Genomic DNA, 22,171 nt, shown 5'->3' with positions numbered 1-22,171 from the left:
GGCAGAAATGCAACCAACGGCCAATGAGGACTTGCCTTAAGCGGAACGCGGGGGCGGGGCTTCCCTCGAGGGGCGGACGCGAGGTAAAGAGTCCGGAGCGGACCCTGGGAGAGTCAGAAGCACATCCGGTGGTAGGAGAACTGTCTGGGCTCCTGAGCGGCGGGTCAGAAGGTACGTCTGAAGCTAGGACTGCGCAAGCCGGGAGTGAGAAATGGAAAGAGGGTTAGCAGTTGTTGCTTGAGCAAGAGTGGGAGTAGTCTCCGTTTTCGGACTGACTGCATCCTGGGGAAAGTGGGCCCTGGTCGACAACTGGACTCCGGAAAGCTAGGCGGGGAGGGGAGGAAAACGAGAACTACTACCGCGCCTGCGCAACCGTACCGGAGCGGGGGAGGGGCGGGGACGAGTCCAAGGCGCGGATTCTGCATGCTAGCGCTAGCGAAGGCTCCTTCTTGGCCTTCTTTCTCCCCCCCCCATTGCGCGTCCCTCCTCCTCCTCCGCCCGGTGTAGACGGCCCAGGCCCAGCCTCGATCCCTTGAATTCAGGGCACGTCCCCCGCACCTTCCTTCCGAGGAGAATGAAAGCGAAACCTTACGGGTTTGTGGTCATCGCCGCCCCACCCGACAGATCCCTGGCCTGCTGGGGGTCCTCTTGGCCGGGCCCCATTTGGGTGAGCGGCGGGGGCTGGGACTCAGGAGGGCCTGGTCCGGCAGGCTGCCCTGTCACGGCGGGGCGGGTGATGTCACACTCCTCTGTGACCCGCGAGGCTCCTTAGTTACTTGGAAGCCAACAGCAGAGGCGGGAGGTGAGGAGAGACCCGGGCCAGGCCTGGCTTGCCAGGCCCCCAGGGCGGCCCCGCTCTGGTCTGATTGGTTACCTTTGGACAGGTGAGGTGGCTTTAGCTTTGCTTGGTCCTGGGCCTTGTGGGCGTCTTTCTCAAAGTCCGCTCAGGAAAGGCGTCGTTGGGCGGTTGTTTTTCTTTTTTTCTTGGACGTACTTGCTGGAGCTGTGGTATTTTTGTGTGTTTATTAAGTGAGGAATTGCAGCCCGGTGCCAGCCCAGGTTGCATTGCCTGCCGCATGAGCCTTTCATTGACCAAACAACAAAAACCTTTCTGAACTTGAGTCTCTGTTCCAGTAATAGTTAACTTGTGAATGTGTAATCACGTAGAAGAGCTGACTGTGCCTGAAACATAGACAAAAATTTCAAGGTTAAAGGTTAGTGGCGAATGGGCTTTTCTAGTTACTTATTTATTTCAAGTTTATCTTTTGGTTGTATGTGTAGTTTAAGAATTAAGTTCAAGAAAGATAAAAGTTTCATAACTACATTTCTTACAGCTTCTGCAAACACATTTCTGTAATTATTTGATTTACCCTCTTTGGTGTTTTATTATTCCTCCTTGTCTAATTTTTTTTTTGGCCTGGCTTCAAGAGTATGTTGACATTTAGATTCTCTGCCATTTTCCTCCAGTGGGGTCAGAATGGTTGAATCCTTGAGAAATGCAGTCTGTAATTTGGATTCAGAGTTTCCTTCTTCCATTATTCATTTTGTTGTGGAAACCTGGCTTAGTACCCTCTTTCTTCCCTTCTCTCCCTTCCCCAGTATTGATCCAGTGAAGTCTCACTCTCCTAAAGAATAGGAAAGGTAAAATTAATCCAGATATTTGGTCAGCATTTCCACGTCTTTTCTTGATTTATGCATATGGTTCGTACTTACTGTAGAAATGCTGAAAAATGCAGAAAAGTATAATAGGAATCAACATATGTTTGTTGTTTTACAATTTCTCTTGACCTATAGCTGAAACTATAGGAAAACTTGCTTTTCAGCTGTAGGGTGTAATAGTAGAAAGAGCACCAGGGTTGAGAGGTCAGAAGACCCCTAACCTGATTCTGGCTCTACTATTTAAAAAAATAATAATTATTTATTTATTTATTTTTGGCTGCATTAGGGGTGTTCGTTGCTGCGCGTGGGCTTTCTCTAGTCGCGGCGAGCGGGGGCTATTCTTCGTTGCGGTGCGCGGGCTTCTCCTTGCGGTGGCTTCTCTTGTTGGGGAGCACGGGCTCTAGGCGCGCGGGCTTCAGTAGTTGCTCTGCGGCATGTTGGATCTTCCCGGACCAGGGCTCGAATCCGTGTCCCCTGCATTGGCAGGCGGATTCCTAACCACTGCGCCACCAGGGAAGTCCGTGGCTCTACTATTTCAACTTTCTGATGTTGGTCAGTACTAATGTCCATTTAATGTCCATTGTAAAGTGTTTCGCACTTTACAATAATTTCACACAGATTTTCTTATCGGCGTTCATTGAGCTTAGTAGAGCAGGTGTTAGCTAATCATCCTTCCAGATGAGGAAGCCTAGATGACCTTAGGTAAAATGATTTCCCCAAAGTTATGTGGTAGAATATGGCAGGACTTGTGACTCCAAATCGAGTGCTCGTGCCACTATTATGCTGCCTTTTTGAACTTACTTTTTAAACTTTAAAGTGGGACTAATCATTCTTGCCCTTTCTTCATGTGTGTGATGGTCAAAGGGAATAGTGTATATAATAAAACACTTTGAAATTTGTTTAGTTTCATATAAATGCAGTCAGTGGTATTGTTATAAAAGGTACTATTGCTAGCCTGAAGAGTTTCACTTTATTTCATAAACTACCCAAGGGTATTAGTCTCCTCTGGGAAGACACTGAATATTCTCTTGAGGCACTATCCTGCTAAATTTTCCTTTGCTACTTTGACTTGGCCGTAGAATCCGCTAGAAGTGTCTTTTACTCCACCTTGTTTTCCTCTAGCGTTTCTAACCAAATTTCATGAAGTAGCTTTTATATTATACATACTCATTTTTGTTTTCAAAACCAGTATTCAAACCAAGGAGAGAAAAACTGTAGAGACTGGTTTTTAGGGCCACTTCAGTGGCCCTCTATTAAGGTAGGCTCCTCTCTGAGCCAGCGGGGGAATGTTGATTTGTGGTCGCAACACTTGATTAGATGATGGGGGTCTAGATTTACTCTAGAGACTTAAGTGTGGGGGGTGCTTACAGGGAAAAGTGTGAGAAAAGTTCCTGAACAATTAACTGGAATCCAAAACACTTGGGAAAAAAAGGACTTCAAGGATGAGGGCTGAGTGGGTGTGCTGTTTGTCCTAATCTATGTCTACTCTCATTTGGGCTAAATATGGTTTTATTGGGCAGGGATTGCTGGTTTATACTGGAGGATGATTATGTATTAGGACATTGGGACCGTTCTGCGATTCAGTGTCTGTCAAACAGTTGTGCTTATAGAGAGGGAGATTCAGCAAAGCGTGTCAGTTTGATGCAAAAAATAATAATAATTTATTGAAGGAAGTAGGCATTCCATCTCCAGTTACTGGTTTGGTTCTGAGGCAGCCTCCTAGAGATTCAGGGTTACCTAATCCAGGGATTTTGGTTCAAGTTAAGGGATGGGCTGGGACATCTAGAGTCCAAATCTAGGACGATCAAAGCCCAGCCCTAGTCGAGACAGAATTTCTTGGATTTCCTGAAATCAAACTGACCTACCTCCTAGGGGTTGCAAGGAAAGCATCAAGCTAATAAACATTTACTTCATCAAATTCTCTACCACATCACATTATCACTTAGTGGTCATTAGGCTGTCTCAAAACACCTTTGTGGTCCTGGGGGACAGGAGGTACCGTGTAAATGTGCCAGAGGAGAGGCATGCCATTTAAACAAAAGTCATTTTAATCAGTAGTAAGATTTACCAGGTTCCTTCAAATTCCGGTTTATAATTTTCTTAGACTCCCCCTCCCCCCCCATTTAATTTTACTCTCTCATTTGGGTAAATATTATGCCTTCAGGATGTAGCTAGCTGTGAGTTAGTGATTCAATTATATATATATATATATTTTTTAACATCTTTATTGGAGTATAATTGCTTTACAATGGTTTGTTAGTTTCTGTTTTATAACAGAAGTGAATCAGCTACACATACACATATATCCCCATATCTCCTCCCTCTTGTATCTCCCTCCCACCCTCCCTATCCCACCCCTCTAGGTGGTCACAAAGCACTGAGCTGATCTCCCTCTGCTATGTGGCTGCTTCGCAGTAGCTATCTGTTTTACATTTGGTAGTGTATATATGTCCATGCCACTCTCTCACTTTGTCCCAGCTTACCCTTCCCCCTCCGTGTCCTCAAGTCCATTTTCAATGTCTGCGTCTTTATTCCTGTCCTGCCCCTAGGTTCTTCAGAACCAGTTTTTTTTTTTAGTTCCATTTACATGTGTTAGCATACAGTATTTGTTTTTCTCTTTCTGACTTACTTCACTCTGTGTGACAGACTCTAGGCCTATCCACCTCACTACAAATAACTCAATTTCGTTTCTTTTTATGGCTGAGTAATATTCCATTGTATAAATGTGCCACAACTTCTTTATCCATTCATCCATCGATGGACACTTAGGTTGCTTCCATGTCCCGGCCATTGTAAATAGTGCTGCAGTGAACATTATGGTGCATGACTCTTTTTGAATTATGGTTTTCTCTGGGTATATGCCCAGTAGTGGGGTTGCTGGGTCGTATGGTAGTTCTATTTTTAGTTTTTTAAGGAACCTCCATACTATTTTCCATAGTGGCTGTATCAGTTTACATTCCCACCAACAGTGCAAGAAGGTTCCCTTTTCTCCACACCCTCTCCAGCATTTATTGTTTGTAGATTTTTTGATGGCCATTCTGGCTGGTGTGAGGTGATACCTCACTGTAGTTTTGATTTGCATTACTCTAATGATTACTGATGTTGAGCATCCTTTCATGTGTTTGTTGGCAATTTGTATATCTTCTTTGGAGAAATGTCTATTTAGGTCTTCTGCCCATTTTTGGATTGGGTTGTTTGTTTTTTTGATATTGAGCTGCATGAGCTGCTTGTAAATTTTGGAGATTAATCCTTTGTCAGTTGCTTCATTTGTAAATATTTTTTCCCATTCTGAGGGTTGTCTTTTCGTCTTGTTTATGGTTTCCTTTACTGTGCAAAAGCTTTGAAGTTTCATTAGGTCCCATTTGTCTTTGTTTTTTTTTCCATTTCTCTAGGAGGTGGGTCAAAAAGGATCTTGCTGTGATTTATGTCATAGAGCGTTCTGCCTATGATTTCCTCTAAGAGTTTTATAATGTCTGGCCTTACATTTAGGTCTTTAATCCATTTTGAGTTTATTTTTGTGTATGGTGTTAGGGAGTGTTCTAATTTCATTCATAAATGTAGCTGTCCAGTTTTCCCAGCACCACTTATTGAAGAGGCTGTCTTTTCTCCATTGTATATTCTTGCCTCCTTTATCAAAAATAAGGTGACCATATGTGCATGGGTTTATCTCTGGGCTTTCTATCCTGTTCCATTGATCTATATTTCTGTTTTTGTTCCAGTACCATACTGTCTTGATTACTGTAGCTTTGTAGTATAGTCCAAAGTCCGGGAGCCTGATTCCTCCAGCTCTGTTTTTCTTTTTCAAGATTGCTTTGGCTATTCGGGGTCTTTTGTGTTTCCATACAAATGGTGAAATGTTTTGTTCTAGTTCTGTGAAAAATGCCATTGGTAGTTTGATAGGGATTGCATTGAATCTGTAGATTGTTTTGGGTAGTATAGTCATTTTCAGTGTTGATTCTTCCAATCCAAGAACATGGTATGTCTCTCCATCTGTTTGTATCATCTTTAATTTTTTTCATCAGTGTCTTACAGTTTTCTGCATCCAGGTCTTTTGTCTCCTTAGGTAGGTTTATTCCAAGGTATTTTATTCTTTTTGTTGCAGTGGTAAATGGGAGGGTTTCCTTAATTTCTCTTTCAGATTTTTCATCATTATTGTACAGGAATGCACGAGATCTCTGTGCATTAATTTTGTATCCTGCTACTTTACCAAATTCATTGATTAGCTCTGGTAGTTTTCTGGTAGCATCTTTAGGATTCTCTATGTATAGTATCTTGTCATCTGCAAACAGTGGCACCGTTACTCCTTCTTTTCCAATTTGGATTCCTTTTATTTCATTTTCTTCTCTGATTGCTGTGGCTAAAACTTCCAAAACTGTGTTGAATAATAGTGGTGAGAGTTGCCAACCTTGTCTTGTTCCTGCTCTTAGAGGAAATGGTTTCCGTTTCTCAGCATTGAGAACGGTGTTGGCTGTAGGTTTGTCATATGTGGCCTTTATTATGTAGAGGTAAGTTCCCTCTATGCCTACTTTCTGGAGGGTTTTTATCATAAGTGGGTGTTGAATTTTGTCAAAAGCTTTTTCTGCATCTATTGAGATGATCATATGGTTTTTCTCCTTCACTTTGTTAATGTGGTGTATCACCTTGATTGATTTGTGTATACTGAAGAATCCTTGCATTCTTGGGATAAAGCCCAGTTGCTCATGGTGTATAATCCTTTTAATGTGCCGTTGGATTCTGTTTGGTAGTATTTTGTTGAGGATTTTTGCATCTATGTTCATCAGTGATATTGGCCTGTAGTTTCTTTTCTTTGTGACATCTTTTTCTGGTTTTGGTATCAGGGTGACGGTGACCTTGTAGGATGAGTTTGGGAGTGTTCCTTACTCTGCTGTATTTTGGAAGAGTTTGAGAAGGATAGGTGTTAGCTCTTCTGTAAATGTTTGTTAGAATTTGCTTGTGAAGCCATCTGGTCCTGGGCTTTTGTTTGTTGGAAGATTTTTAATCAGTTTCAGTGCTTGTGATTGGTCTGTTTATATTTTCTGTTTCTTCCTGGTTCAGTCTCAGAGGTTGTGCTTTTCTAAGAATTTGTCCATTTCTTCCAGGTTGTCCATTTTATTGACATATAGCTGCTTGTAGTAATCTCTCATGATCCTTTGTATTTCTGCAGTGTCAGTTGTTACTTCTCCTTTTTCTTTCTTTTTTTTTGGGGGGGCGGGCCTCTCACTGTTGCGGCCTCTCCTGTTGCGCAGCGCAGGCTCAGCAGCCATGGCTCACGGGCCTAGCCGCTCCGCAGCATGTGGAATCTTCCCGGACCAGGGCACGAACCCGTGTCCCCTGCATCGGCAGGCGGACTCTCAACCACTGCGCCACCAGGGAAGCCCCTCCTTTTTCATTTCTAATTCTTGAATAATACATATAAAAAATTAAAATACAGAGCATATGTAAATTAGGCCTATGATAAATGTCTTCTAAAACTAGATTTTTTTTTAAATGTGGACCATTTTTAAAGTCTTTATTGAATTTGTTACAATATTGCTTCTGTTTTATGTTTTGGTTTTTTGGCCACTAGGCATGTGGGATCTTAGCTCCCAGACTAGGGATTGAACCCTTACCCCCTCCATTGGAAGTGGAAGGTGAAGTCTTAACCACTGGACTGCCAGGGAAGTCCCTAAAACTAGACTTCTAAAAGGGAAAATCATCACCTGTAGCCTGTGAAGGGTGTGTTTGGAACATTCATTAAATGATTATAGACAACAACAAAAATTTAAGAAAAGGGGGAAAATCGTGCACTGAGGACATGAGAGTAATGAATTACACTAGTAAAAACAATGGTTAATATATTGAGCTGGTCTTATGTACGAAGCACTGTTCTTAGCATAAAGCACTATTCTTAGCACGAAGCACTAGTCTTAGCATGTTGTATTATCTCACTTAGTCCTCATCCGTATGAAGTAGGGAATATTAAGTGTTACTATTTTACAAATGAGGAAACTGAAGCACAGTGAGGTTAAGTGCCAGAAACTTGCTCCATCACACAGCTAAGGAAGTAGCCAAGATTCCAACGCAGCAGGCTGTGCTCTTAACCACTATGCTAGGGACATGGTTGTAGAGTCTACAAACTATTCAGTAGAAAGAACTACTAAAAAAAATTACAATTCCCCCCCCCACCACCTTTTTTTGTTTAACCACATGAGATTTTTCTTCTCTCAAGTATCAATTTGGTCCCTTTTGGGGGTGTGGGAACAGGATTCAAGATGGTTGAATTACTACAACAGGAATGAAGAATCATACAATTCGTGCACTGAATGTTTAATTAAATGTGTGAACAATGTTTCTTTGGTTGGTTTAATGTTGGTAAATTGTATACACTGAGGCAGCTTCTCGGCTGGATCCGGGAGTCAGCAAGCTTTTCTTTGTTAAAGGCAAGGATTTTTAAAAAATGAATACTAAATGCATAGCTTTTGTTTTGCATAGCTTTTGTTTTGCATAGCTTTTGGCCACTTGGCCATGTTTCATATGCATTGTACTTAGTAGTTGTTGGAATAAGATTGAGGAGAATTTTTTTTTTTTAATTTAAGGCTTGGCTGTTGATAATATTTTGTTTTAGGACATGGGTAAGGAAGATTCTTAGAAAACAACAAGAGATTTAACAATATGTAAGAAGACAAAGATGTTAATTGATAAGAATATCTGTCTCCTCCTACCTGCCCCTGCTGCCCTTCCCTCCTCAAACAAAAGCAGACTCCAGGAATACCTAACTCAGGACAGTGTGTTTACTTGAGTTTTTCTATCTTGATAAACCTATGCAGTAAGGGTTTTTTTGTTTTTGTTTTTTTGGCAGCATTGGATCTTCCTTGCTTCACGCGGGCTTTCTCTAGTTGTGGCTAGCTGGGGCTACTCCTTGTTGCGGTGTGTGTGCTTCTTGTGGTGGCTTCTCTTGTTGTGGAGCACGGGCACTAGGTGCATGGGCTCCAGTAGTTGTGGCGCGCGGGTTCTAGAGCACAGGCTCAGTGGCTGTGGCGCATGGGCTTAGTTGCTCCATGGCATGTGGGATCTTCCCAGACCAGTGCTCGAACCCGTGGCCCCTGCATTGACGGGGATTCTTATCCACTTCGCCACCAGGGAAGTCCTATTGTGCAATAAGTTTTTTGTTTTGTTTTCGGGTGGCTCTGGCAGAGAGGCTGGCCTGGGGAACCACGGATGGTGACACTTCCAACAAAGCTTGAGCAATATATGCATGACAAAGTTTGACAAGTTTTGGTATCCTGCCTTTCAAAGGATGAAGGCATAAAATGAGTCTCTAAACTAAATTAAAGGAATTTGGTTATGTAACACCTGAACATTTACTTCTCATTTACAAATGCAGTGCAGGCAAATTTCCCATGGGTCTCTGAGGCACTGTCCACCTCCCTGTTTTAGATTTGAGTATAGAACTCTGTATGAGTTGGGGTCCAGGGTGAGACAGACTATTGCTGGTATCCGTTCCGTAACGGGCTTCAGTGTATGTTAGGGGGAGTCCTATAATGAATAATTTTTGAGTAACTTGTAGTATACGTTTTCCCCTTATTTTGGTAAAATATATATAACATAAAATTTATCATTTTAATGTACTTTTACATTTATTTTTATTTTTTATTTTGTTTATTTTTTTGGCCGAGCTGCACGGCTTGCAATATCCTAGTTCCTTGACCAGGGACTGAACCTGGGCACTTGGCAGTGAAAATGCGGAGTCCCAACCACTGGACTGCCAGGGAATTCCCTGTACTTTTTTTTAAAAACCGAGATTTTCGCTTAACTAGGGGGGCCCCTCTGGAATGTTAGCCGAGTTACTTGGTTAATGGTTTTGAATACTTCAAGCCCTGTTGAGAGCTGTCTGTCCCTGGGACTGAAAATACTTTTGGTATGGGAGCTGCTATTTTTGAGTTATGAATGCAATTTAATCTTGTTCAGCTGAGTTTGCATATGAACCATTGAAACGTAGATACCTTTTCTCTACAGCTTCTGAGCACTAGTAGTTGAGGCTAAGATAGAAAACTGGTAAGTTTAGTCTATCTGGCAAAAGTTATAAGAACAGTTTTTTTTGTTTTGTTTTGGTTTTTTTGCGTTACGCGGGCCTCTCACTGTTGTGGCCTCTCCCGTTGCGGAGCACAGGCTCCGGACGCGCAGGCTCAGCGGCCATGGCTCACGGGCCCAGCCGCTGTGCGGCATGTGGGATCTTCCCGGACCAGGGCACGAACCTGTGTCCCCTGCATCGGTAGGCGGACTCTCAACCACTGAGCCACCAGGGAAGCCCTAAGAACAGTTTTAACTCATTACTTACCTGTATGTTAGTTCTTGTCTGTCTAGAACAGACCGAGAGCAAACTGTCATATATTTCCTTGATTCTAAGACCTAACTTTTTTCTCCTCTAATTTTAACAGTTCTGAAATTATGTCATATATACATCATATCATATTTATTAAATGTATATTTTATTGCATTTTTCCCCATGAAGCTGCTGCTACTAAAATTGCTGTGTACCTTTGCATCTAGAAAATTTGGTGATTACATATTTCACTTAAATTTTAGAGTTGGTAGTAATGTTGGAAAACTGGTTTTAATTAATTTTTTAATGATTTTAAATTGCAAGGCACTAAATCATGGAGAAATTCATATTTGATACCTCTGTCCCTACCCTCACAACCTTTGATGGTTTTGGTTTTTCCATCAGCAGTTGTAAGAGAGACAGTCAGTACCCCCTGGGAAATGCCAGAGAGCAAACTGACATTCTCCCCTTGCACAGTTTCCATTCATTGGGGTCTGGTTACAGAGTGTTGCCCCTTTCTGACTAATAATCCCCAGGGTATTTGCGGATTTAACACACACACACACCCCCACACACACTTCAACTCTTGAAATTGGAAGCAAGAGGCACTCTAGCTTTGTTGTGAATACTGAGAAACTTGGCTCTGAAGGTTGCTTCAGTGCTGTTGGAAGTTCTGTCTAGGGATGTCATTAAGGCGGTTAATGGAAGCTTTAAACAAAGACACTTTCCAGGTGCTGGATTCTGCCATCCTGTAAGTGTGTTCTCTAGAGGACGGATTCATCATGGTTATGGAAGGCTTTGGTTGGCCGTGCAAAAGCCTGCAACCATTGCACCATCTAGATCAAGAGGGCCCAGAACCCCGTGACTTAGAGGTGAGAGGAACAGCTTTAGTAGGTTCTGCAGCTTCTCACTGTACCTATCCTTAAGAACAAAACTAACAATACAATTGAGGTGAGTAGGGATGTTGGTGAGAAAGGAAAGAGGAAATCAGAGAAAGCAAGCCAGCCATTGTAATTGTTCCATATATGAGAGAGAGCCTCAGGAAACACGCGGTAGTGATGCTTGTGAACTCTAAGAATGGCATCTTTCCACTGGCCCAGAATTCCTCGGGAAGTCATTTTGGGGATTGTTACTTTTATTGCCTGGATTAATTTTGCTGAGTTTTGGGCTAGGTGCCGATAGAATGGGTGTGAGTAGTAGGCCTGTCTTTGAAACAACTTAGCTTTAATCCCCTCCTCTCCACTGTTTTTGGCTGATTTGAAATGAATGGGTATTATGGGTCTAATAAGAATCTGGAGGATTGATATTTAGGAAGGATGAAAGCTCTTGATTAGATTTTTAGTTCTGTAGGTTAAATGTGTTTATTTAGGATTGCATGTGAGATAGGGGAGAGAGCAAAACTTAAGATCCTGACTTTATGGTATTGATGTAATGTAACCTGGTTGTAGTTCAGTTTTAAAATGCCCTTTCTGACACTTGGGACAGTTGACAAGATCTGAATAAGGTCTGTAGATTAGGTAATGGTATTGTATTGTTAATTTACTGATTTTGATCATTGTTTTCAGGATATACATACTGAAGTGTTTAGATGTAAAGAGGCATTGTGTCTTGCATAGTTAGGAAAAGGTCTCCATATATTGCTATATAGAGGGGGGGAATAAAGCAGATATGGTGACACACTAACATTTAGGAAATCTGGGTGAAGTGTGCAGAAATTCCTTGTACTATTCCCACTCTTCTGTAAGAAAGGTTCTGAGATTGTGTTTTAAAAAATTCTCTCTGCACAAATTTCTTTTTCATGGAGGAACTTTCCTCTTTTTTAAAACTGTGGCTCCCTTACAGTTCAGTTCTAAATTGCATTGGGTGGAAAGTTTCTAAATGTATATTTAAAAAATGCAAGCCCTAGTGTCAGATCCAGCTTTATAATTTTTCTTCTTTATCTTTAAACTTCTGTGCCTTTGCTGAGGGAATTCTCTGGCATCTTGAAAAAATGACAAGTTGCCTTATGTTCCAGTAAGACTGGGTCCCTTTAACTAGCTTGCTAATAGAGAATTTCTCAAAGAAACAAACTGTCTTTTAAAGGGGCAGGATGGGGCTTCCCTGGTGGTGCAGCGGTTGAGCGTCTGCCTGCCGATGCAGGGGACACGGGTTCGTGCCCCGGTCTGGGAAGATCCCACATGCCACGGAGCGGCTGGGCCTGTGAGCCATGACCTCTGAGCCTGTGTGTCCAGAGCCTGGGCTCCACAACGGGAGAGGCCACAACAGTGAGAGGCCCGCGTACCGAAGGAAAAAAAAAAAAAGATGTTAAAGGGGCAGGTTATCTTCTGAAAGAATAGAAATCAAATGCTAGTAATGAAACAGTTTGGGGAGAAGAAGATGGGTTCCTCTGTCCCCTTTAAAATGGTTGCTTATGATTGCAAATGTATTCTAGAAGGAAATATATAAAAATGCAAATGGTGGTGTTAGGGCAGTGGGATTTTAGATATAACTTTCATTTTTCCAAACTTGTATGTTGCTGTTTTTCATAAGAAAGTTGTTATTTTGTGTGTCCTTGTATCTTTAAAATTACTTTTCTTATTTCCTTGATTCCACAGAGTGGAGGCTGTGTCCCACAGAATCTAGCATCATGAACATATTTGATCGGAAGATCAACTTTGATGCACTCCTTAAATTTTCCCACATGTAAGTGCTTTGACCTTAACTGTACTTTCTTATTACATTTCCCTTTATATCTTGTTTCTTTTCCTTTTCCTGGTGTATTAACTTTTGTACGTGTAAACTAACATACTAACTTTGATAGAATCCAGAGGATCTGATAAAAGCACCCAAAGTCTAAGGGCTGCGGTGTGGTCGCTGGAAAGCCATTTAGTTATTTTAGTTTGGGTAATGATTGTTCATAGTTTGGGCATTGGGGCTTTCCTCAGCATTTAAGATTTTCTGTTTGTTAACCTAGTTTTCAAAGCATTCTTTTTTTTGTTTTGTTTTGTTTTGTTTTGTGGTACGTGGGCCTCTCACTGTTGTGGCCTCTCCCGTTGCGGAGCGCAGGCTCAGCGGCCATGGCCCACGGGCCCAGCCCCTCTGCGGCATGTGGGATCTTCCCGGACCGGGGCATGAACCCGTGTCCCCTGCATCGGCAGGTGGACTCTCAACCACTGCGCCACCAGGGAAGCCCCCAAAGCATTCTTTTTTTATTGTACCAAAACTTTCACATATTCCCTGGGAAGAAGAAGGAAAATTATTCTTAGCTTAGAGATGAGATTGGTCCTGGAGTAATGGCCATTATTAACATTGTTTCCTAGAACCCCCTCGACGCAGCAGCACCTGAAGAAGGTCTATGCCAGTTTTGCCCTCTGTATGTTTGTGGCGGCTGCCGGGGCCTATGTCCATGTGGTCACCCATTTCATTCAGGTAAGAGCAGTTTTCTCCTCTAGTTGCTGTGGCCCAAATCGCATTAGGAAGACACTAGCTCAGCAGGGTAGTACAAGCCTATGTCCTTCCTTAATACTTCTCAGTAGTTTGGGATCTGAACCCAGCCAGAGCCAGTTGTAAATCAGGACATGCAGAACCATTTAATTTTTCTGCCAACTCTGCCCTCTCTAGATGCTGAAAACAGGATGTTTTGACCCTGACACTGAACGGTGTGCTGCTGACACACAAGACCCCCACCCACTGGGGAGAGGTCTGCGTGCTGGGGTGGTTTTGCACAGTAACCTTTTTATCTTTTCTTCCTCTTTTTTTGCCTGAATGACTGTGTAGTACTGGGGTACAAAACACTGATTGTGTGATTATTAGGAGAGACAGGGTTGAGACCTTTAAGGATTTGGCCCATTTTATTCTTTGAGAAACTCATTTTCCTTTGTTGAGTGAGAGTTTGAGTTTGGCTAGAAGCAATAAAAGGGATGGTTGAGGAATACTCGAAAAGTTTGAAGCTCACTAACCAAGACCTGTCCCTTTTGGAGTGGCCTTTTTAGTGTAAGTACAGGGGTGCAGCTTTGTTGGCATTTGGCGCTGCTGAGGAGTGGCATGATCAGGCATCCCCACGCTCAGGCACCTCCTGGCACAGGCTGTGTGAAAAATTGCTCTAGACACTCAGAGATAGGGCTTTGATCCCTCGAGTTCAGACTAAAACATATTCTACCTTTTAGGCAAAAGTGGCCCTTTTGGTTTCTGGTTGTGTTTTGTTTGTTTTTTAAAGTAATATAGTGAAATATAGTCATCCTCATTATTCATGGATTCCGTATTTGTGATTTACCTACTCAGCAAAATTCATTTGTAACCCTAAAATCAGTTCTAATGGTGTTTTTGTGGACCTTTGCAGCCATATACAGATTGGCAAAAAATTCGAGCTGTCCATTGCACCATGTTCTAGCTGAGGTTGAATGTGGCAACACTGCCTTCTTTCAAGCTCTCATACTGTAAACAAGTGTCTTTTTCATAGTCTATTTAGTGCCACATTTTCGGCATTTTTATAATTTTTCTTGGTGATTTTGATGTTTAAAATGGCCTCAGGCATAGTGCTAAAAAGTGCTGAGTGGTATTACTAAGTGCAAGACTGTGATGTGCCTTGTAGAGAAAATACATGTGTTAGATAAGCTTTGTTCAGGCATGAATTACAGTGCGGCTGGGCACGAGTTCTATGTTGATGAGTCGACAGTATATATCCAAGTGTCTTTAAACAGAAAAGACATATACGACAAGGTTTTGTATTGACCAGTTGATAAAAATGGGACAGGAGGCTCGAAAGAGCTTAAACCTTTACTTCCTCCAGGAGCATTTGTTCAGTATCACTGATTCATTGCTTACAGTGGCTGTATAGAGCAGAACTACTGTGAAAACTGAGGATTGATTCTACCTTTAAAAGAAGGAAGAAACTTTGGTGTCTACATACATCCTTGATGATTTTCCTCTCTTTCTAATGCTTGTAACTTTTCCCACTTGCTTTAAAACAAAATTTTTTTTCTTGTAAAACTAATGCATGTTCATTGTAGAGAATTTAGAAAACAGACTAGTGATAAGAAGGAAATATAAAACTCCATAATCCCATTATCCTAAATTAACTTAACATTTTGGTTCTTACTCTCTGTCTTAGTTCATTCTGGCTGCTATAACAGAATACCATAAACTGGGTGGCTTAAACAACAAACGTTTCTCAGAGTTTGGGAGGCTGGGAAGTCCAAGATCATGATAGGTGCTGGCAGATTTGTTCTGTGGTGAGGGCCAGCTTCTCCCGTGTCATCACATGGTAGAAGGGGCAGGGGAGCTCTCTGGGATCTCTTTTATAAGGTCACTAATCTCCCTTTGTGAAGGCTCCACCCTTATGATCTAATCACCTTCCAAAGACCCCACCTCCAAATACCATTAAATTGAGGGTTAGGATTTAAACATGAATTTGAGGGGGGAGCACAATGATTCAGTTTTTTCTGTGTGTGTGTATATACATTTGTGTGTGTGTGTGTGTGTGTGTTTTAAAGTGATCAAAGAGAGGTCATTCCTACTTGTTCTGCAGATTGGAATATGCTTCAAGCACTTGTCACTTTGATTCATCTTTTCTGTTTCTTGGGTCAGACTCATAATTTGACTTGGGCAGTTACAGTTGATGGACTGCCTCCAGCATCCACCATGGTCCTGACCTTGTCCTTCAAGCTTCTGGTTTTTCTCCTCAGCCCTCACTGCCTTTTCTGCTGCCTCCAGGTTAGAAGCAAATATTAGGAAGTCCAGGTGAATATTTGAACCCAATAAGGTCTCTTGCAAAATAAATTTGATACTTTCAAGTGTTTAATTATTGACTGGATCTGACAGGCTGGCCTGCTGTCTGCCTTGGGCTCCCTGGGGTTGATGATTTGGCTGATGGCAACACCTCATAGCCATGAAACTGAGCAAAAAAGACTGGGACTTCTTGCTGGATTTGCTTTCCTTACAGGTACGTTAAGGGATTGGTTGAATTTTGAGGGAGGGACACTGTATTTTTAGTATCTCTTTAGATTAAGGCCCAAGATATATATTTATTCAGATGCACCCCAGCTGGCACACTGTACCATCCTGTCTTGTATTTGAGTGTGCCTTGTATTGCTTTCTTATTTCATATAGGTGCGTCTTGCTTCCCCATCTAGAGGGCTCTTTGTGACTAGTGTCTGTGACTTCTACTTTTGTATCCAAAAATAAGCATTTGTGTGCTTGAATGAATGAGGTTTAAGAGCTTAGGTAGCATAGCTTGTTAATGGTGGACATGGGACTAAACTAGGCCAAGGATCTGACTTAGTTGAACTCACACTGGCAACTATCATAGGAGCATCTGTTCTGAATCTTGTGGACAGTTAATTAAAGTCATACATTGAGATCCATCCTACAGGGCACTTTGCTGATTCTCAAGAAAAGAATTAAAAGTGCAGATCTTCTAGAATTGTCATTAAGGAAAACAGGTCTCAAAGTACATAGTAAAAATATTTGCAAAGCAACATTTGAGTTAGTACAACTCGTTCTGAGTGCGTCTAATCTATACAGTGTTGAAGAAATTGTACAAAGGAAGGGATTTAGAGATTAAGATTTTTAGATCAGGGAAAGCTAGTTTTTGAAGGTATTAAAGGGGTGGGATTATCAGAAGGAGAGAAAAGCCAGAGTAGAGGAGATGTTGGAGCTGGAACAGGTTGCCGCTGCACCCTCCTGTTGGCAGGTGTCCACCTGCAGAACCGGTCTGGCCTTTTCTTCTACAGAGGGAGTCAGCCTTCATGACTACAGGTTGTTGGCCACAAGGCACTGCTTTGCTCTTTATCCTTTTCATCTAATTCCTGATCTGGCCTACATTACAGTCTCACATCACTGCTCTTCAGAGTTTTGCAGCCTTATAATTGAGCTGGAAAATGTTTGACATGCCTGCTTCATTTTTCCTAATGTCTATTCCTACTGGGTCATCTATGATTTTCAGCCAAGGGGACAGTTGTGCAGGTCTGTCCATAAATAACTCAGTCGAGTATTTGTTCTCTGGAAAACAGTTAAGGATGGAAGAGAGAAAGATTTAATTACGTTAGTCCACTTGTTTTGTTGTTTTCTAGGACTGTAGGCATGCCCATGCTATTGATGATCAGCTTTGGGATGAGAATCCTCTTCAGAAATTGGTGTTAATGCTGTGTTCTGCGGCTTTTTGTTTTCTAGGAGTTGGCCTGGGCCCTGCTCTGGACTTGTGCATTGCCATCAACCCCAGGTAACTATTACTAGTGTCTTATGAATATACCTTCTAAGTATAGGTTATATACCTGTAGCCCTTGATATAATGGTCTTTTCCCTTAACAGCATCCTTCCCACCGCCTTCCTGGGCACAGCAATGATCTTCACCTGCTTCACCCTGAGTGCACTCTATGCCAGGCGCCGTAGCTACCTCTTTCTGGGAGGTATGTGTGGACTGGAAAATAGGGAGAGAGTCTCCACTTTAGCCAGAATTCTCACTAGGACCTTTCCCCTCGCCTCCAACTTGTGACTGTTGGGTTGAAATTGAAAGCCTTCATTTTGGGGGGCAAGTAAAGAATGGCCTTAATGGGATTGCTTTGCTTCGCTTTGGCTTTTCTCAAGATGGCTTTTCGTCTTCTCTTACAGGTGTCTTGATGTCGGCCATGAGCCTGATGCTCTTGTCTTCCCTGGGGAATCTTTTCTTCGGATCCTTTTGGCTTTTCCAGGTGAGATTTGCATATACCTTTGCAGCAGCCATTTACCTTGCATTTCTTTTTCTTGCTTAACCCCCTATAGCCAAGATAGACTAAGAATTCTCATCTTTGTGGGGCAGTGCTCCTGAAGCCTCGCCACTCACCCTCCCAGGACGGAGCCTTCTGCTACAGGTGGAAATACAAACTGAACAGGGGTTGGACATTGCAGTGGAGATGGTTTGCTCAGAGATCATTTTTCTAAAGCCAGTCCAGCAGTGGCTCCTTGTTAAAATGATGGAAGCTCTTCCAGTGACCTGAAAAAATAAGTGCAGAATTGTACCTAGGGAAGTAATATGGTCTTCACGGTGGGCTTCAGTTCCCACAAATGTTAATGTCAGTAGGGTTAGCATTCGATGTACTTTCAAGTGGCCAAGGGCCAGAAAGAGGTATGGCTGTTTTTTCTCTACAATGTCTACCACATGGTAACCTCATCTCATTCTTCTTTTGTTAGGCAAACCTGTATGTGGGACTGGTGGTCATGTGTGGCTTTGTCCTTTTTGATACTCAGCTCATTATTGAAAAGGCTGAAAATGGAGATAAAGATTATATCTGGTGAGTGTGAAACCTGGTCTTTAATGAGTATGAAGTGGAGAGGCATACTCTTCCATTTGACGACTCTTTTCTCATTCTCTGGGATGATCTTTTGCTTGACTCTCCTTTCTTTCCACATCGGTAGGAATAAGAGTGGCCCAGATGGCACTGGCTGACCTCTGTGGCCACAGGGGCATACATGATCGGATAGCCATGGTTTTGGAACTGTGCACTAAAAAGCATCGTTTCCCTCAATTCCTGAAAGACATCAGATTTTTAAAAGTTGGACTAATAATATGTATTTAATTATCCATACTTTGAATAGTGGTTACCTCTAGGCAGAGGAGAGGGAAAGGAATCTTTCACCTTTTACTCTTAATACTGTTGTATTCTTTAAACCTTTAACAATGAGAAGAAGATATGCATATAATTTTTTTAATGTAGTAATCCTCTCAGAATCTCAACTAGTTAATGGTAGTTCCAGGGTTCAGACTTAGGCCTCTGCAGAGTCTAAATTTTCTTTTCTCTGTGCTCCATGGCTTCGCTGAGTTGAAGAGGATCTCAGACACTAGAGTTTTACTTAGTTGGTGGTGGAGTGCTGGTGAAGTTGACTCTTGGGGTTGGGGCAGGGTTTCTGTGTTCTGCACCTTTGTGGGCTTGTGGATAAAGGAAAGTGGGAAGTGCAGTTTGTGACCTGGTTCTTCTCTTTCAGGCACTGCGTTGACCTCTTCTTAGATTTCGTTACTCTCTTCAGAAAACTCATGATGATCCTGGCTATGAATGAGAAGGTTAGCACCACCTAAAGATGAAAGACTGGCTCCTGAGCTCAGCATCTATGTGTACTTAAAGCTTGAGAACTTGCTCACACTGTGTGGGTCCAGGGTAACTGTAAGGCAGGCCGCTGAGTAAGAGTTCAACTAGAAGTCTTTAGCTGTCGGAGAAAAAGGAACAAGTAAAAATCATCCTTTTTTTTTTTTTCTTTTTTAAATGAATCCCTGAGATTAGTATCAAAAGGAAAAGAGCTTTAGTGGCAACAAGAAACAATCTACTATATGAGGAATTTAAAGGCTGTAAAGATAGTTGTGACTCAAAAAGATATCCTAGAGGATTTATATAATACCACCAGCTTTTGTATATATATTTTAGAAATAGGCCAGTTTTACCCATTTGTTAGTCTTAATTTTTTTCAAGAGAGGCATTCTATTATAGGGTTAGTAAGTGGCAGACATCATCCATTCCAGTAGTAGGGGAACAAATGAAAGCACAGGCCTTTCTTTACAGAACTTAAGGTGGAATGTGAGTCGGTACAGTGGTGATGGAAGCAGTTGACCAGATGGGATTGGTGGTCCTCTGTCTGGTCTGTACCGCGATTGGACTGAGGACCAAGCAGGTCCTCCAGTTTCAGTCAAAACAACATCCTTTTCATCCATGTAGTGATACTCTGGGCTTCCCCCAGTGCAATGAAGAGTTCAACTGGACTGTATTATTTCGAATGCTGATTTATGCTGAGGATTTATGCTTTCTTCTCAGGCCTAATGGAAAGTTGATCTTGGCTTGGTCTTGGCCTCTCGTTTAGTTATTTTAGGGTACACCGCTGGTCTGCAGCCTTCAGTGGTTGGGATCTGAGCTGTCGTGGTTGTGAGTAGCCAGGAGTGGGTAGGCAGCCCACCTAGCTACTCATGGGGTAGCAACGGGAACAGCTGCTTAACCTTTATTCTTGTCAAGTCTGTAGCAACTTGGGAGACCACCAGCAGAAGATGGTTAAGATTTAGTTCCTCCTATACTGAAGGAGCATCTCTCCTCCCTTTTTACTGTCCGGATCCCTTCCAATCACTAACCAAAGGCAGTGAGGTATCGGCTGACTCAAGAGTTTTAGCTTAAATGTCAATGCCAGAAGTTAATTGGGTAATTTTCCTCCATTTCTAGGATAAGAAGAAGGAGAAGAAGTGAAATGACCATCCAGCCTTCCCCAGTTTGACTTCCTCTCCCTCTGCCCCTCATTTCCTCTTTGCACACATTACAGGTGGCGTGTTCTGTGATAATGAAAAGCATCAGAAAAGCTTTTGTACTTTGTGGTTTTCTCTGTTTTGAATTTTTTGATCAAAAAACTGATTAGCAAATTATAGTTTGGAGTTTGGCTTCATATTTTTGGGGTTCTTCCCCGCTCCCGTTTCTGTCATCCCCCACCCCTAGCCTCTTCCTCTGCTCAGGCAGCCAGTCTGCCGTGATGAGCGGGATCTGCAGAGTCCGCCTTGCGACTGCGCTTCACCCAGTGGACCTGAACTGTTCGGTAGAGACGCCTTGCTCGGCCCTTCTTCCCGCCGCGTTGTTTGCTTTATGCGCATTTCCTATGGGACTAGGCAGTGTGTTTTCCATTGGAAAGACGTTTGCTGGTCCCATTGCTACTCAGGCTTATTATGTCTGAGCCGCCGACCCCTGCAGAGAACATGAAAAGCCTCTTCTGGTGTGTGCTTCGCTTCCCCTGAGCTGCCGAGTCACTGCTGCTCCGGCAGACGTGCCTTCCTGCCTTGCCGTCACGGAAGGAGTGTGGATTTGTGTGGGTTCCCTTTCCACTCCCTTGTCCGGCCCTTGGAATATGCCTGCCTTCCATCCGTGGGGTGGGAGGGTTTCAGCACAAAGGGAAATTCTTGTCAGCATCTATGAAGTGGCTGATTATGTATGGCAAGATATAATGTAGAGTTCCCAGACTTGCCCTTTTTTTTTTGTTAAATTGATCACTACCTTGGTTACTGAGTGGCCTCTACCAGGTGGCTGTGATTAAAGGTCCCGGGAGAGGAAGGATAGAGAAGGGGCATGGCTGAGCCTCTGAGGTAATTGTGACTAATCCTGCCAGACCCAGATGAGGGCCTGTTTGGGGCAGGGGAGAATAGTATCTCCCCCTTAACTGAGTGGGTCTTTGTTCACACCAGTGGCACGGGCCGTGATGGCTTGGGAGGTAGCGTTCATAACAGTCCTTAGGCGCGTTTTTGTCTTATCTTGGGCACTAATAGGTAGTGTCAGGCCAGAGATTTGGGGCAGTAGATACATGTCCATTTTACAGATGCACTTCAGGTTTTGGTCTGTTCACCTGTTTCTGGAAATCTGCAGCCTTCTTTAGGCAGGGGCTGGGCGACCAAACCTGCAAGACTTCTGCTTTCCTACAGCTCTGTGTTTGCAAGTGTGTGTGGGGGGCAGTACTAACGGGGTCACCAGCTCCTTCCCTGTGAGCTGCCACAGCTGGCACAGAAGGTCAGGCAGCCTTGGGAGCATTTGCAGCTCTGGCTACTCACAGGGCTTCAACGTAAGGGGAACTGAGCCATCGAAAACTCATTGCTAGTAGGACACCATTTTGGCTTTCCCTGTTCACAACCAGTACAGTTTGACCCAGTGGCTACTGGTTCACAGCGCACCACGTCACTGTGCCATCCCGTGAAACAGTTTTGTTCCCAGGCTGTGTGATTCCTGGAGTGGCATGCCACTCGGAATGGCTCGCTGCTGCAGAGGATGCTGCCCTCTGATTTAACTGCTGTCTCCAGCCTGTGGCTTGAGACTTTACTAAAAGGGATTTCCTTCCCATTCAGCCCCCAATAGCAACTCTCCCTACATTTGTTGATTCTCTGCTAGGCCTGAGAATCTGAGTTACAGCTCCTGAAGCCAAACTCCACCTCTTGTGCTTTTTTTGCTTGGGATGAGGAGTTTTTGTTTAGAAACAGTGCCAAGAATGACAAGATATAAAAAACTACTTTTAAAGAAAATGCCTAACAGGTTTTTAATACAGTAATCACTGTAATTATCACTTTCTTTTCGAGTTCTTTGGTTTCCAGCTCAGGCTGCATTCTCTAACTCATACTGTGAAGACAAAGGTGTTTTTGATTCAGAAATATATGGAATCTACATAGTCTTAATTTGTAAAAAATAAAGAAAATTCCTTAACCTTTCCTTGTGTAAGTGTGTGTGAAATCCAAGGCCACAGCTGAATGGGAGG

The 22,171-nt window shown here is 42.8% G+C and overlaps 1 protein-coding gene across 1 annotated transcript; it reads left to right on the top strand.

Annotated features, from left to right (window-relative positions):
• The first annotated feature begins 83 nt into the window (after positions 1-83).
• Positions 84-22,124, top strand: TMBIM6 (transmembrane BAX inhibitor motif containing 6). Its single transcript, XM_060166293.1, has 10 exons — positions 84-171; positions 12,556-12,643; positions 13,261-13,369; positions 15,761-15,881; positions 17,111-17,159; positions 17,249-17,346; positions 17,549-17,628; positions 18,107-18,207; positions 18,899-18,974; positions 20,113-22,124. Exons 2-10 carry the CDS (start codon positions 12,588-12,590, stop codon positions 20,134-20,136), a joined length of 714 nt encoding a protein of 237 aa, XP_060022276.1. The 5' UTR covers positions 84-171; positions 12,556-12,587; the 3' UTR covers positions 20,137-22,124.
• Positions 22,125-22,171: the final 47 nt, after the last annotated feature.

The sequence above is a fragment of the Lagenorhynchus albirostris genome, chromosome 11 (assembly GCF_949774975.1).
Source record: "Lagenorhynchus albirostris chromosome 11, mLagAlb1.1, whole genome shotgun sequence".
In the NCBI taxonomy this organism is placed as follows: domain Eukaryota; kingdom Metazoa; phylum Chordata; class Mammalia; order Artiodactyla; family Delphinidae; genus Lagenorhynchus; species Lagenorhynchus albirostris.
Note: the sequence above shows the minus strand (reverse complement) of the source record. Positions and strands in the feature narration are given on the sequence as shown.